Source organism: Mytilus edulis, chromosome 4, assembly GCF_963676685.1.
Source record: "Mytilus edulis chromosome 4, xbMytEdul2.2, whole genome shotgun sequence".
Lineage (NCBI taxonomy): Eukaryota > Metazoa > Mollusca > Bivalvia > Mytilida > Mytilidae > Mytilus > Mytilus edulis.
The window spans coordinates 29,112,969-29,129,025 of NC_092347.1; the positions used below are offsets into that span (position 1 = coordinate 29,112,969).

General features: G+C 31.9%; 1 protein-coding gene across 1 annotated transcript in view; it reads left to right on the forward strand.

Annotated features, from left to right (window-relative positions):
- Window positions 1-1,299: 1,299 nt before the first annotated feature.
- LOC139519361 (treslin-like) overlaps window positions 1,300-16,057 on the forward strand; it is a 32,994-nt gene continuing 18,236 nt past the window's right edge. Inside the window, exons 1-11 of the mRNA XM_071311370.1 lie at window positions 1,300-2,103; window positions 2,891-3,185; window positions 5,782-5,833; window positions 6,483-6,762; window positions 8,003-8,252; window positions 9,182-9,293; window positions 9,755-9,897; window positions 12,663-12,854; window positions 13,397-13,548; window positions 14,017-14,117; window positions 15,782-15,875. Of these exons, the coding sequence (XP_071167471.1) occupies window positions 1,411-2,103; window positions 2,891-3,185; window positions 5,782-5,833; window positions 6,483-6,762; window positions 8,003-8,252; window positions 9,182-9,293; window positions 9,755-9,897; window positions 12,663-12,854; window positions 13,397-13,548; window positions 14,017-14,117; window positions 15,782-15,875 (2,364 nt within the window). The 5' untranslated portion in view covers window positions 1,300-1,410. The remainder of the gene's footprint in view (window positions 2,104-2,890; window positions 3,186-5,781; window positions 5,834-6,482; window positions 6,763-8,002; window positions 8,253-9,181; window positions 9,294-9,754; window positions 9,898-12,662; window positions 12,855-13,396; window positions 13,549-14,016; window positions 14,118-15,781; window positions 15,876-16,057) is intronic.

Below are 16,057 nucleotides of genomic sequence, written 5' to 3' on the forward strand. Positions count from 1 at the left end.
TATCAATTAAGGATAAAAATAAGCTAACAATATTGATAGGTCATAGACCTCCTTTTCGAGATATTTGAGAATTAAAATATGGCGGGAAAAGGCTGACTCGGACTTTTACCCTATATTTGCATTGGTATTATTCGGTCTCAAAACAAAAGAAAGAAAATTAAGAATCTTCTAAAATTTTGGTAAATGACCTTTCATGAGCTATTTAGTCATATTTGAAAAAATAAATGGGTGTTATGGGGCAAAATATTTTACATTGTATTGTATGGAAAAACACCAAGGAGTCCGAACATTTGACACAAATTCCAAAACCTCACCTAAGTACATCCTTAACGTCATAACTATTACAGCATACTCGCGTACATCCAGACTGCTAAAACATACAAACTTATACAGCATACTTGGGAACATCCCGACTGCTATAACATAAACTTGAACTAATACAACATACTTGGGGACATCCAGACTGTTATGACATACAAAATAATCATACGGTATACCCCGGGACATCCACCAGGCTATCAGAACATATAAACTAATACAGCATACTCGGGGACATCCAGGCTGATATACAAGATACAAGCTATATTAGCGGGAGGTTCGGCTAGCCAGAAAACTAGGTTCTAACAATGTCATGTTCCAAGTTAGGAATATGGCAGTCATCATCAAATAGATACTAGCTATCAGTTTGTATGTTGACGTTAACTTTATTTTTGGTATTCTAGCTTTGGGATATCCAGACTACTCAGTATAAATTCAAATAAACTATATTCACGGTATCCACCGAATGCCCAGTATAATTTTGTATTGCAATTTATATGAATCATATAGCTCGACTTGGTTTTTTGTCTTTTATTTTAATATCAAGGTTTTTAGGATATAAATATTACAGATGATTATAATATTATCCCGTCACATGATATTTTATTGATAAAATGAAAACTAAATCAAATAAAACAAAAATGTACATGAGATACGTGTACTTATATAATGCCATGCTGCAATAGAGACGGTGAAATAAGCAGAGTTTACATGCATAACAGTGACAAATGATGCCATTCTATGTCTGGAAAGACTCTTTTTACGGTGACAGAAAAACAAACTATTTTCAATCCTGAAAATCTCTGGAAGAGTGTTCTATACCAGCTGCAAAAATAAATCTAAATGAGAATTACCATTGCTTTCTGGCATTACGAATATCCAAGTTTAATGAGTGAGTTAGTGAGTGACTATATTCTTTTTTGTATTTTATTTTATATCCTCAATTTCTGGTTCCTTATCCGGGACTAAAATATTTTGTTGAAACCGGAAACAAATTTCGAGGGGAAAATGGCGGCGCCAAATTTGATTTCCAAAAACAAAAAAGCAAGATGACAAGAATTTCAACAACAGCTGAATGTACCGGAATGAAAAATGTCATCAGCAAGTCAAAACTGTCAAGCAGTCTTCCTAATAGACACCTTTTCGGAAGATGATCTTGAGATTTCTTTACACTATTCAAGAACGCTTACTTTGTCTATTTTCCGAATCTTAGGTCATCTCTCTGCTGATTTTCCTCAGAATACAAAACAGAAAAAAACAAAACACAGTTTACTGAAATGGGGTTATAAATTTTTCGATTCACGTTTACATTGTATTAAGGTTGAAAAATATAGCTTTAAAGAATTTAAGTTAAAATATTTCGAGGAATTTGAAAGAGAGTTGCTGAAGAGAATTAAACTTGTGCAGAAAAATGTTGATGCAAAATCTTCCAACAGAAAATCCAGTAAGATGTCTCCGTCTGATTGTTTAACTAGATCCTTAACTGATCTGACACAAGACTTTGAATGGGAAACACCTGATCTCTTTTCACCAGTCAAAAGACGCAAAATTCATCAAAAGAAGGGATCACTTAATCTTGATACAGAACAGGCCTCTGGAAATTATGTTTTCATGTTTACAAAATGTCCAAAGTCAGCAGCAAGTTTGCGCCAATTTGCCAAGAAAAAAGTTTTGGATTCTGATGTCTTCTTGGATTCATTAATGCCAACATCATTGTGTGCTAAATTTTGTGATGGACTGAAGTTAAAGTTAGTTTGGATTGATACAGACTTTAAAGTACACGATGTAAGCTCATGTTTACATTTGTAGATATAACAAAATTTCACTTATAGAAATATTTTATTGCAGTTTAGTTAGCCACAAATTCATGCCTGGTTAGGAAGAAAACATATATAAGAAAGAAATAACTATTTCAAACAAAATAATTTCTACAGCTACGTGTACATATTATAGCTGTCCTGGTAGCTGTAACTTAAAATTATGTAACACAGAATGTATCATACTGTAGTTAAATTTCAACTTCATAATAGACCACTTTCGAGTTTGTCCGTCACGAGGAAAAACTCGTCAATTATGCACGCCTTTTTGACATCATTTACCAGATACATGTAGAGGGGATCGCCTGTATCCCTGCACTATTAACCTTCATCAAGCGTCTACTCTTAGTAATCGTCATAGTGCATGATAAACTAGAAATAATCTAGGTACTTAATCACAATTCCCTAATGAGAGCAGTGCTGTCAGATTGTTAATTATGAGAATTCAATTTGCCGAATATTCTGTGCAAAATAGCATTATAGTTTTCCATCCACTCACTCAACATAGTCCAAAGTTACGAAGCCCCTAAATACACGAATGATGTTCACTAATTATAAAACCAAAGTTTTTGACAGAAATGCATCGAACTCGAAAGTTGTCAATTATATTACGTATATTTACCAAAAATATCTTAAATCTCATCATTTCATCATAATTCATTTCATGTAAACCTTGGAATCGCATGTACAGTACTCATAAATTAATACAGGTTATACATTTTAGTTTACTAATATTCTAGTTATTTTTTTTTTAGAATAGTTTTGATATTCAGAGCCTCAAACTTGTAGAAGATGCTATAGAAAAAATTAATGGCAAAGTTATTCCTATTGATGCAGTAATACAATATGGGAAACAACCATTATCCTGCCTTAGTGTCCAGAATATTGGTATGGAAAAGGATGAAAATGAAGAGAGAGGAAAAAAAAAAGAATTCACTAATGCTATTTTACCATTTACCTCAGTTTTTGAATTCTATTTCTCAAGGAACAGTAAACAACACCTTGCCAGTTGTAAGGGCTCTAGTCATCAGGGTATATTGATGTATAATGGTGAGTTTGGAATGGAATTGCAGTTGTAAAGTAGTATGTGTTTTATAAAACGTCTGAATAATAGTCAACAATTTTTCCCACGTGGGCGCTGGATGGTTACAAGTAACGATACATGTACACAATAAAATAAATTATATAAACGCCTAAAAAGTGTACATAACAACACCAATAACATAAAAAGGAACTATAAATGTAATTATTTATAAATATTTCGGATAACAGATATCCTTCATCGGTTTATATGATTGTGATGTTGAATGAATCAATTATCAGTCTACTTAGATTAAGCTGTTACAATCTTGAAATTTATACAATAAAAAAGTCAAACCGAACATCAGGTAAGACGCTTGCACAATTCTAAAAATTTGTTAAACACGACATAGGTTATATGACTAATTACATCCGAGAGTTCAAATATATGCTTTAAATAAAAATAATAATGTGCGATATGAACTAGCACAATTGTAAAGCTTTAACAGTGTCGACAATTATGATGTTACAAGAAAGATTGAGTCAATAAAAATTCCAAATAAACAGCACTGAACGGTTAAATTTGTAAATATTTCAGATTTGACAACGGTAGTGTAGTTACATTAGAGTCTGCAATGTTTAGAACAAACAGCCGTTAGAATATAATAATAAATTTTGACTTAAGTAAACTAGTTGAACGTGGCTTGGTACTTATACATCCCTCAAAAAATTTAAGCAATTTAAATTGTTATATTCAACAGATTTATTTTAGAGATGAGTAAGGTAAAGAAATAAAAACAGACTGTAATATAAGTAATATAACCAAGATGTGAAGCACTGCATGGTGTCGAACTACATCTTTTCATTTATCCCATTTGGTGCCAAAGTTGTTAATTTTCTTATCCAAAATCTTTCCTGAGTAAGTTTATCCTCCCTAGACCAAGCAGAGTTGTGGTCAATGATTGTAATGGTCAGTATATTTATATATATATATACTAAATGCTTAAATATAAAAAATCAAGGCGACCAATTAAAGCAAGGAAACAAGTGATTACTTCAGTGAACCATTTTCTAAACTTGTCCAATAACCAACTTTGTCAAACAATAATATGACACACTGGTAAGTACCACATAGAGAAGATTGACTTACCTGACAGGAAACTGGTATCTGTGATTTTCATTTATCCAACAATTGTATTACTTTCCATTGGAAACAGGAAGCCCTGACTCTTCACGATATGAATAAATGCCCTTACAAAATCATGTAAATAACAATTTTTATCGATTATTTTGTGGTATTTGCCTAAATATATTGAAAGTTATAATTATGATAATACATAGTTATAAACTTTTAAAAGGCAAATTAATCAGTATTACAAGCAGTGATTGGGAAGGACGTGCGCCCTGCGCCTCTAGCTCATATCGAACAGATATGGTGCATAGAGTGACCAATGTAAGCGCCCACGTGGCGCACAATGTTTTTCACTTCATTTCGAAACGTTTAGATAATGTCAAAATGATTTCCGAGCATCATTGTATTCCGTGCCGCCATGTGTGTGTTTACAACTATGTAATGTTCCTCCAATGATAGGAGCACCTATATATTTTTTGGACGTCTCAGGTGATTTCCTATGGTAATAATAGAACCATGCGGTATAACTGATTACCCCAAAAGACGTCATTAACCATCATTCATGATATAATTTTTTATAAACAACTTAGAATTTGAAATTTGGCTAGTACAGACAAGATTTTTTCTCTAATCATAATCTTGTAAGTTAGCTTATTAGCTTACTATTATTTCGATTGAAAAACCCCAAAGCCTTTTTATGATTTTTTTTTTGTCTCAATAAAAGGCGCTTATAACTGTCCTTGTCATTTTGTCAACAGTACCAGTTTTAACAAAGGATTTGTATAGTTAGTCTAACTATACAAATCCTTGTTTTAGCATTGTAAACCAAGGTTATCTTAAATATTGTCCGGTTTGGAAGAAGTTATTGTTTGTTCATTAAAATTGAAATTAATAAAATCACAGGAACAATATTCAAGATATTAATTAGAATCATAAAGGTAAGTACCACCACCTCTTAGCTGAAATATACACTTTTTTTACTGTAGTCAATTCAAATGGCCCACTCATTTGACAACATGGCCCATCATTTTTTTAAATGGCCCATTGAATTTATTTTTGGGGGGCCCTGGGCCCATTGAGAAAAAATCCTTCCAGATCACTGTACAAGATCTGTTAATAGGTCACCATACATGCACATGTTCAAACAAATTTGTCAGTTATGTTCATATTGGAATATATTATTGCCTTGTCATGACTATTTTTTTTTTTTACCTTGGTTGTGTTTTTGGACAAATCCCTATAGATTAAAGAGAGAAACAGTACACAGAAAAAAATCAGCAATATAATTTAACAAAATGAGATTTTAGCCATGAACATGATGAATTGTAGTCAACAATGTTGGAAATAGCCCATTAATGAATATGTGCAAAAGACCTAGGTGAGTGACACAGACTTTTAGAGCCTGTAGTTTTAAAGCCTAAACTTGCCACTGCAGCTATAAGCAGGTTTAGTTTTATTCTTAATTAAAGAAGTATACATACATTTTATTTAAAGGTTTACAATTGTGCCAGCTTGATATACAGAATTTACAGAAAACAAATAAACGGTTTGTAATTTTATATTTTAGTCTTGTAATTAATTTGACAGTATTAATTAACAATCAACAAAATTTGTTTTGGAATAAATTTTTGAGTAAAGAAAAATTGCAATGAAAAAGATATCTTTGTCACAACGTGGTTGGTTAGTCTCGAATGGATAGTTATCTCATTGGCAATCCTACATCATCACTTCTTTTAATTTATATAATGAAAGTACAGTGATCATTTATGTAAAGTAAAGAGATGGAAAATCATGAAAGGTCGAAATAAATATCGAACTGTGCAATTTCTTTAAATATTTACAGTTTTCAGTACAGTAGATATTTTTTGATATAGTGGATTGTTATATTTTTCTAAATTGCTTCCCTTTACTAAACCTCATAAATAATTCATTGCACTAACTTACAATTACACGGACTTCTGTCAAAGGGAGGTAATCTGTTAATTTTCTTACCTGTGATCAGTATAAATAAGTACAGGAAAAACTACCACAGATCTAACTGTTCTAACATCACATAGAATAGAATTACATATGTAGACAGCAACCAAAACTAATTTATTTTTGATTGCCACTTCTCCTTTAGTGATTGACTAGAAGAAATGTTTCCAACGAATCCAAGGAAGATATTTATTATTTTTTTTTTAATTTCATTGTAGAGATACTATAAAAAGTTCTAGTGACGGGCCTGAGAGTTGTGTATCATTAAATCTATCAAGTGTTGATGGAGAGATTACAATACAGTATAACAAACTAGATTTACTACAGAATTTGACAGTACTAGAAGTATATAGTACTTTACACCATTCTTCATCAATTTCTTCTCACAACGAGGAATTATTTATCTGTGTCGGAACCAGTACTGATTCCTGTAAATCTCAAAGATCTTCCATGTTTCAGAATATAATATCTCAACTTTTAAATGGAAAGTTTGACCTTGTAAGTGCACTATTATATGGTTGTCACATGTTTACCTATTTGCGAGATTTTACACTATTTCTTTCCAGTACTTCCATTACTTTTAGCCAACTTTCTTTTGGGAGTAATTAATTAACACAAATATAAATCATTGTGAATGTCAAACTCTTCTTTTATGGAATACATCATCAAAATGCTAATATATATCACACAATGGAGAACATCACAAATATCAATCCTCTTGAAGTAACTAAAAAGGGGCTCAACAAGGAATGTATTTGGGTGAAAAATAATTTATTTATTTTGAACTTTATTGAAACCAGAGAGGAGATTTCTTAAATAACTCTGTATATAATTAAGTGCAATCAGGGTTGGCAAAAACCCGGGTTTTATGAGTATTGCCCAGCCCAGTGGGAAATACTGGGAAAACCCGGGTTTTACTGGGTTTTAGTGGGTAATACTGGGCAATACTGGGTAATATAAAATACTGGTCTAAATTTTATAGAGGATTCAGTGAATAAACACAGATGTAATACAGTTAAGATATTTATAACTGGTTTTGTGTGTCTATATTGGTCAAACTATAAATATAAAGCAAAACAGTCTTTTTTTTAAATAAGTAAAACTCCTATTCACATGATTAAGAATAAACAATAACATGTAAAAAAAATACATTTAAATAATGTATATGTACTGTCACTAATTAATAAGTAATTATTCAGATTAGAAATTTAGAACACAGATTTGTTTATGTAACAATAATCAGCCCTTTCAATTCTTTAAAGGTTAATGGCTTGACCCCTTCAGGTGTTTATTTAGCAATATTATCAATTTCAATATGAATGTTAAAATGACAATTCACTTAAAAAAAAGCAATTTTATCAAAGTTTGGATTATTGAAATAATGCTTGGTAATTAACAAGGTATCCTTAAATGTGCTAATCTTATATTCTGCCTGCATATAAAATTAATGAAAAACAAGTGAAATTGAATATTCATTCTTCTAGAAATGACTCTCAATGGTTATCTGTATAAAAAGAATGTATTTAGCTGTAATACTATGAAACTACAACAAGTCTTTACTATTTTGTGTTAAAAAAAAGCTTAAAAAATCATATTGCCCAGTAATGCCCACTATTACCATTTCTGGGAGTATTGCCCAGCCCGGGAAAACCCGGGTTTTCCCACCTGGGAATTCCCGGGCGGGTAATACTTTGCCAACCCAGAGTGCAATGTATATATAATAATATTCTATAAATAGGTGTTGCTGGCAAAAGATTTATCAAAGTTTTTCCTCTTGAAACCATTAACATCTGTATCAGCAACCTTGACCCCCATGTCAACAGAGATTATTTTAGAGGTTGAAAAACAGCTGGTCAAAAAGAAAGATGAGACCTTTGCAGCCGAAGATATTGAGATACCAGTCAAAACCAATGTTAAAGACTGGCAGGGATTAATGTCAAAATTATGTAGCAGTAAAGTACCAAATTTCATACAAGAAAAAAACACAGGTAAATACATTGTATGTAGAACATTGAAGACTCGAAAGATTTGAAAGCCTGAGTTCATATTATATTTCCCTGTTCTTCATGATATCAACAATTTTCATGGCATTCAACAATCAATAATATGAATTGATCTGCTAATGTATTAATTAAAAACAAGTTTTTCAAACATATACATATATCACCCACATGAACTGGGGTGGCAGAATTAATATTAAAAGTTCTATGACTATTTCTTAAACATCTTAATTATCTTATGAATGAGACAGAAAAGCCATCCAAGCTTACAAATTGATAATCAAGTTCTGTTTTCTTCAACTTTGTCTTTTTATTATACCCCTGCTTGAAAATAGTTGGGGTATACTGTTTTACCTCTCTCTCTCCGTCTGTCCTTCTATCCATCCATCCATCTGTCTGTCTGTCTGTCCGTCCGTACCATGAATATTATCGTCTCATATTTCTCAGAAACTACAATACAAGGATTTCTGAAATTTGGTATCAGGCTTTATATGAGTCAGCTATACTTTGTTATGTGTTTTCAAATTCATCACTCAACAACTTCCTGTTTAACATCAAGTATTTGGACGGGGGTATAATCAGTGAGCAGTAGCTCACAGTTTCACTTGTTTGTTCTCCTTGTCTCTCTTTCCCCTTAGAGATTAAAATTAATGACATATTATAGTCATCCCATACTCAATATCTGTTTGAAAATCTTAAACTTGTATAAGATTATTTTTTTTCAAATGTACACATGAAATAGATAACAAGATAATTTAAGTTTAGAAAATGTTTAGATACTCTTAAGATATATGTTATTCACTATAGTTTTCCTCTGTTACAGTTGAAATGAAAAGTTACACAGTAGGAGTATTTAATCCAAGATGTGTAGATACTCTAAGATATATGGTATTCACAATAGTTTTCCTCTTTTACAGATGAGAAGAAAAATTCCATTGGAGAAGTATTTAATCCAAAATGTGTAGATAAGACTCATCTTCCAGGTTGTCAGGCACCGTTCATCACCTTAATTGATAAACTGAATGAAAGGTAATTTTTTCTTCTTTTGTGGGAATTAAAAATCTGCGGCTGTCGTAGGAGGAAAGAAAGGAGTTTTACTTTTCAGTATTTGTACCATTAACTATTCATAAACCTGTAACAGTGATGTTGTGAGGTCAATTCGCTTGTGTGGATGCACTTGACTGCTATCTTAATTGACTAGGATTGTCAGTTTTCCTATTGAAGGTTTATGGTTTTCTCCAGGCACTCTAGCTTTCTCCACACATAAAAACTGAATGCCATGAAATAGCCCAAAAGTGGCCCTTTTAAAGTAACATAAAAACTCCAACAATCAATCAATCAAAAAACATGTTCATTTGTATGTATAATATCAGATAGTTTACCATTTGTTAATTGAAATGAATGAGGTAATTTTGTGCAATCATCAATACTATATTAAAATGTTTGGTCTCTGAAAAAAGAGCATTAATTGAATTTATTACACATTTCAGAATTTCCCAGTTAGAGTTTCTATCTGACAGTGAAGTTAAAACTTTGAGACAGTTACAGAAAAACTACCATATAGAGAGTCGTCCACCAAAACTTATTGACCATACACCACAACGTACAGGACTTGATATCACACAAGACAATGGTAATTAAAATCTATTAGACACTCTTATACTGTGGATTGATTTATTATTGTGAGTACCAAATTTCGAAGTTTTGGAGAAATATGCATACGAGCCTATAGAAAATTTGGTATTCGTTGAACATTTAATTTCGCGGTTCATCTCTTCCCACGAAATCCATGAAAATTGGTATCCAACAAATGATAATAAATCCACAGTATAATGTTGTGCCAACTGTTGTAAAATAATTGAAAATGTGATTTTTAAAACAAAGCTCAGAGCTCCAGATAAGAATTCACAAATTGTTTTTTTTCCCCACCATTTTCTTATATAATTGGGTGATAAAGTTTTTTCATTGCACTATCAATTCCAATTCACCCCTCATGTTAATATCAAATTGGGTTTTTCACCACCAAGCTCCTGAATGTATTGGTTTTTTTCATCAACACAATATTGAATATCTAGGCAATATCAACCCCAGATTTTTTTCCATCTTAAATATGTTTCTTTCTTTGTTTAGCTGTTTTATTTGGTTTAGTGTTAGGGTTAGGGTTATTTGCTAGCTGCTTTATTTGGTTTATTCACTGAGGAGCAATTGTAGGTTTAATTTGTGTCCCGTTCTAAACCTTCTGCCAGTTTTGTATTTTCTCACAAAAACGGATATGTGTATTCACAGGCACTCGTCTTACACCTTTATATAATAAATTCTGAGACCAGTGCCTGTGTGTGTATCCATTAATTAACCGTAAAATAAAAAAAATAATAAAAAAATACTCTAATTATACTTGAATGATTTTGGTTTATTCAATTTATATAAATCTGGGTTTAGTTGTCTTTAATTAGAACTTTTGGTTTCTCATGCTTTATCATGTCATAATTGATTTGGCTTTTCACTTTTTCCAACTGATTTCGTTTTTGACGAAACCCCGTGTTTATTAGCAATGTTCTCGTTAGAAGGTACGCACACACGCCCATGCTTTCGATGGATGCTTCCTAAAACACTGGCTGAGTCTTGTTATCATAACTTTCCCTCAGCTTTTCAAAAGAAGCAGAAAACATGCTTCTGTTTAATATTTTTACCGGACATTCACTTTCGTTTTAATTCAATGTATGTTATGATAAATCTCGAGCAATGCAAAAAAAATATGACTAAATGACACACGCTAATTGAATAAACGCAGAGAAGACCGAAATGTTTTCAAAAACATGTGTACCTATTGAGCAACGGAAAACTCCAACAGGGACTAATTTCAGCTACTTGATGCAGGGATCTATTATTAGAACGAAAGGAAATTTCCAATTATAAATATTATAAACATAGATTTACGCGACAACTGTAAACAGATAAGGGTAAATAACGCATACAGTAGCCAATTAAAGGGTTGAGAACTCATGGTTTGGGCATATAATTGGGTTTTCCTTTGAAATAATTGGGTTATTGAACCCTGCAATCATGGCAATGGGCAATTGCATTGGGTTTTTTATTGTCGAGCCTGCAACTTTTGTTGCAGAAAGCTCGACATAGGGATAGTGATGCGGCGGAGGCGGCGTTAGCTCACTTCTTAAAAGCTTAATATTTTAGAAGGTGGAAGACCTGGATGTTTCATACTTTGTATATAGATGCTTCATGTTACGAAGTTTCTGTCAGTCACATGTCCAATGTCCTTAAAGCTTGACCTCATTTTCATGGTTCAGTGACCACTTGAAAAAAAAGTTCAAATTTTTTGTAATGTTGAATTCTCTCTTATTATAAGTAATAGGATAACTATATTTGATATGTGCGTACCTTGCAAGGTCCTTGTGTCTGTCAGACAGTTTTCACTTGACCTCGACCTCATTTCATGGATCAGTGAACAAGGTTAAGTTTTGGTGGTCAAGTCCATATCTCAGATACTATAAGCAATAGGGCTAGTATATTTGGTGTATGGAAGGACTGTACGGTGTACATGTTCAACTGGCAGGTGTCATCTGACCTTGACCTCATTTTCATGGTTCAGTGGTTATAGTTAAATTTTTGTGTTTTGGTCTGTTTTTCTCATACCATATGCAATAGGTCTACTATATTTGGTGTATGGAATGATTTTTTAAGTGTACATGTCTATCGGGCAGATGCCATGTGACCTTGACCTCATTTTCATGGTTGAGTGGTCAAAGTTAAGTTTTTGAGTTTTGGTCTTTTTATCTAATGCTATATGCCATAGGTCAACTATATTTGGTGTATGGAAATATTTTATGATCTTTATGTCAGTTGAGCAGGTTTAATTTAACCGGGACCTCATTTTCACGGTTCATTGGACAGTGTTAAGTTTTTGTGTTTTGGTCTATTTTTCTTAAACTATAAGTAATGTGTCAACTATATATGTTGTATAGAAGCATTGTTAGCTGTACCTGTCTGCCTGGCATGGTTCATCTGACCTGGACCTCTTTTTCAAGGTTCATTGGTCTTTGTTTAGTTATCTTGGTTAATGTTAAGTTTATGTGACAGTTGTAATAAAGGTTAGCTTTATACTTAGGACTATCAACATAATATCAATGATTAGTATAGAAGGCGAGACATTTCAGCGTGTGCACTCTTGTTATTTTTATTGCATGATCGAGCAAATACGCAGCTTATCTGGAGCTCTGAAAGCTGCATGTTGATGTCAACCAGTTGAGAATTTGAAGGGAAGAATAATGAAGCATATTTAATTTATTTTGTTGACGGACATGATTGTTTTAATTCAAGTGAAATTCAATTGATTACATTTATCTTAGACATTACAACATTTGAAATCAATAATTTTTGTAGATAAATTTAATATCCACTCAGATGATAATCTATTGAAAGATGATAAAAGGAAGGATTCTGTACCATCACGAGGACAAATGATTCTTACACGTAGTAAACAGGCTGTTAAAGAAAAAGAAGAAGAACCCATTAAACAAACAGAAGGGCTAACAGTTAAAAGTAAACCAGTTATTGATACACCGACCAATGTTGGTAAGCATTATATGTAAACAATAGGCTATGTAACCTGACACAAATATAGAAAATAGTAGATATGGTTTGATTGCCTATGAGACAACTATCAACCAAAGGACAAACATGTGAACCCTTACCAGTCACAGTTCTACTTTCAGCAATGAGCAAAACTTATACCTTAATTTGGCTTAAAAGGTCCTGGGATGACCAAAATAAGCTGAAACGAAACAAATAAACAAAATTATGTGACAAAACAGCAACCAACAACAACCACTTTAATTTCTAAGCTATATTTTTTCATCTTATCAGAATTTTAAATGAATTTTTATCATTTAACTGATATGTACTTAAATCATGCTCTATAGAAAAGTCTGTGTCAAAAAATAGGGTTACAGCAGTAAACATTGTGTCATAATATTAATCACTTTAAAACAAACAAATATGTCACAAAGAAGCACATAACAGCATATAAACAAAGCACATTAGCAAAAATTAAAGACAAGAATTCATACAAAATGTATCATAGCACAATAACACAATAGAAACATTTCTACTTGTAGATTTTAAAGATGAAAATGAGCTAAAACAATACTTGTGCACAATGTATGATAGAAATGTGAATGAAGATAGCAGTTCATTATACGCAGCAGTACAACCATTAGTTACAATAACTTTATATTATATGAGAGAATCAGGAAAAGACAACCCGCAGGTAGTTCACATTCTTTTATAAAAGCGTTTTTTTAAGGGTATTACATTATTTTTATGGGAATTTATTGCATAAACAGCTTCATTGCAATCCATCACTTCTTCATTTAAATAATACATCTGTCAATGTAAAGTTTTCTTGTTTTATATAGCTCAGATGCTATCAACAATAGTTGAACTATAATTGGTTTATGAAATGATTGTTTAATAGGTGAACATGTATGTCAGGCTTGACCTCAATTTTATAGTTTGTTGGACAATTTTAAATTAAAGTCTGTTTCAAATATACTACAAGCAATACAAGAATTGATTCCAACAAGAGCTCTTGCCCTTGTCATAAAATTTATGCTGGAATAGCTTTCATACCTGACTTTATTATTTGAAAGATAGACCTCATGCAAAATAGTGACGATGGTTCGATGTTAACATTTCTATGTTATGATCCATAGATACAGGAATTTATTATTTTTAGGAGGCTTGTGAGCAGTTGTTAAAATCAGGAATAATTTTATCCCCGGAAAGTTTACGAGAGAAACATCTAAATGAAGATGACATACAGATGAAGATCAGGGAGTAAGAATTTATTGAGGAATATTTCTGAAATGTTTAGTGGTGTTCGTTGGATTATAATAATAATAAATATTTATTTAAAAAGGATAAACACAGTTAGTTACAATTAGACCAAAAAAAAGTATATGTCTGTTTAAGGTTACATACTTTAAAAAAATAGGGTAGGTAGGTCGGTATTTTCATTTTATTTTATTTTTTCATTTTATTTTTTGTGACATAATTTTGAGTGTGCGGTTTAGTCTTGTCATGGTCCGAGTTTATCATTGGATGAGTTTACCCCTAATTTTAAAGATTTGATTATTTCCCTTTGTTATTGATTGGAAAAAAATCGCGGCAAAATGTTTATTTCATCACACGAGTCATAAGTTTCCTTAAAACAGCTATCATATTCATGATTATGAACATTGGGATATATCAGGCAACACTATATCACTTTTAACACAAGTTCAGTTTATTTTTCACTTTACAAAGGAAATAAAATGGCTTCGGGTCGGTGCTCAAAATAGGGTCGGTCAGGTTACCTTAAACAGACATAATTTTTTTTTGGCCTTACTAATCTTCCCTGAGGCCCTCATTTACAATACAAGTTAAAAAAAATAATATTAAGAGAAAAAAAGCAAACATACAACATGTTTCTCACTAGTCTTAGAACTTGTAAAACCTCCAATGGTTTGCACATTTCATAATATTAAAAAAATGGATGTGGTATGAGTGCCAATGAGACAACTATCAAAAAAGATGTTTTCAATACATAGAAAAATTCAAAGTATTTACATCTTGTTATATGTATTGTGTACTCTTGTAGAACTCTTAATTTTATTTAAATATTGCTCAAGACAGGAGAAGTTAAGTATCTCTACTATTATAAACTACATGATCTATAAAGTATCACTAGGCTTAATTTTGTTAGCTTGGCATCAATGCTTGATTATTCATGCATATCTAGGACAAGAAAAATAACAGAGGATGCAGTACAAGAAGAAACTTGATAAAATCAAGACTTTGCTGGCCGAACATTGAGTTTATTGTAGTACAAAATAGAATGTATAGTATTATATTACTATTCAACATTAGCAAATAACAGAATTTATTGTAAAGCAACGTAATATTTCCCGCAGAACATAAGAAAGTGAATGTGTAGTGATTATCGTTTTTTTTTTGCGAGTTAGCTCAGCAAACGATAACAAAAGCTTCTCATTGTGTCGAGTGGCTGATATTTTACCATATCTATACGAAGGAAACCTGATTATCTGTTTATCGTTCTTTTACTGGTTGTTTTCCCATCCCTAAAATAGTTTTATGCTTGAAGCTAAAGAAAGCAAGCTTGATAATATCTCCTCCAACATTGTGATACTTGATAACTTCTCTAACATTTTGAGGTTGCTGAAAATGCCTGCTCTCATCTCAAAGTCCAGATTTGAGAATTACAGAGCGACTGAGCAGGGTGTCATATGCATAGGTAAGGACAATTAGCAGTATTATATTGCTATCAAGAATTGGTATTACAGGATCTGCAACAATATTTAGTGAGGATATCTTGAACCTTAACAGTAACACTTGCTAAGATAAATTATACACAACTATTTAAATTAAATTCACACTCAACATTGAAAACACTTTTATGCTGACCATGAAATAGTAAACATTATATATCTGTTTCTATATAGATATCAACTACAGATAGTGCTAAGATTAGAGGTTCAGTCGATGATACATGGAGGTGATCAGAATGCATCTGTCTTAGAAGATAAAGTGGATGAGGTATGTTGGTGCTAACAATCGAAATTAGAAAAATATGTCTTTTTTATCAAAGCTTTCCAGTACTGTAAACTCAGAAATTATTCCATGCATTTATTATTGCTATTTTTTCATGTTAAACTAAAATTCTCAATTTTAATTTTTGCGATATTGAGAAAAATCCTGTTTAATTCAATAATCAAAAC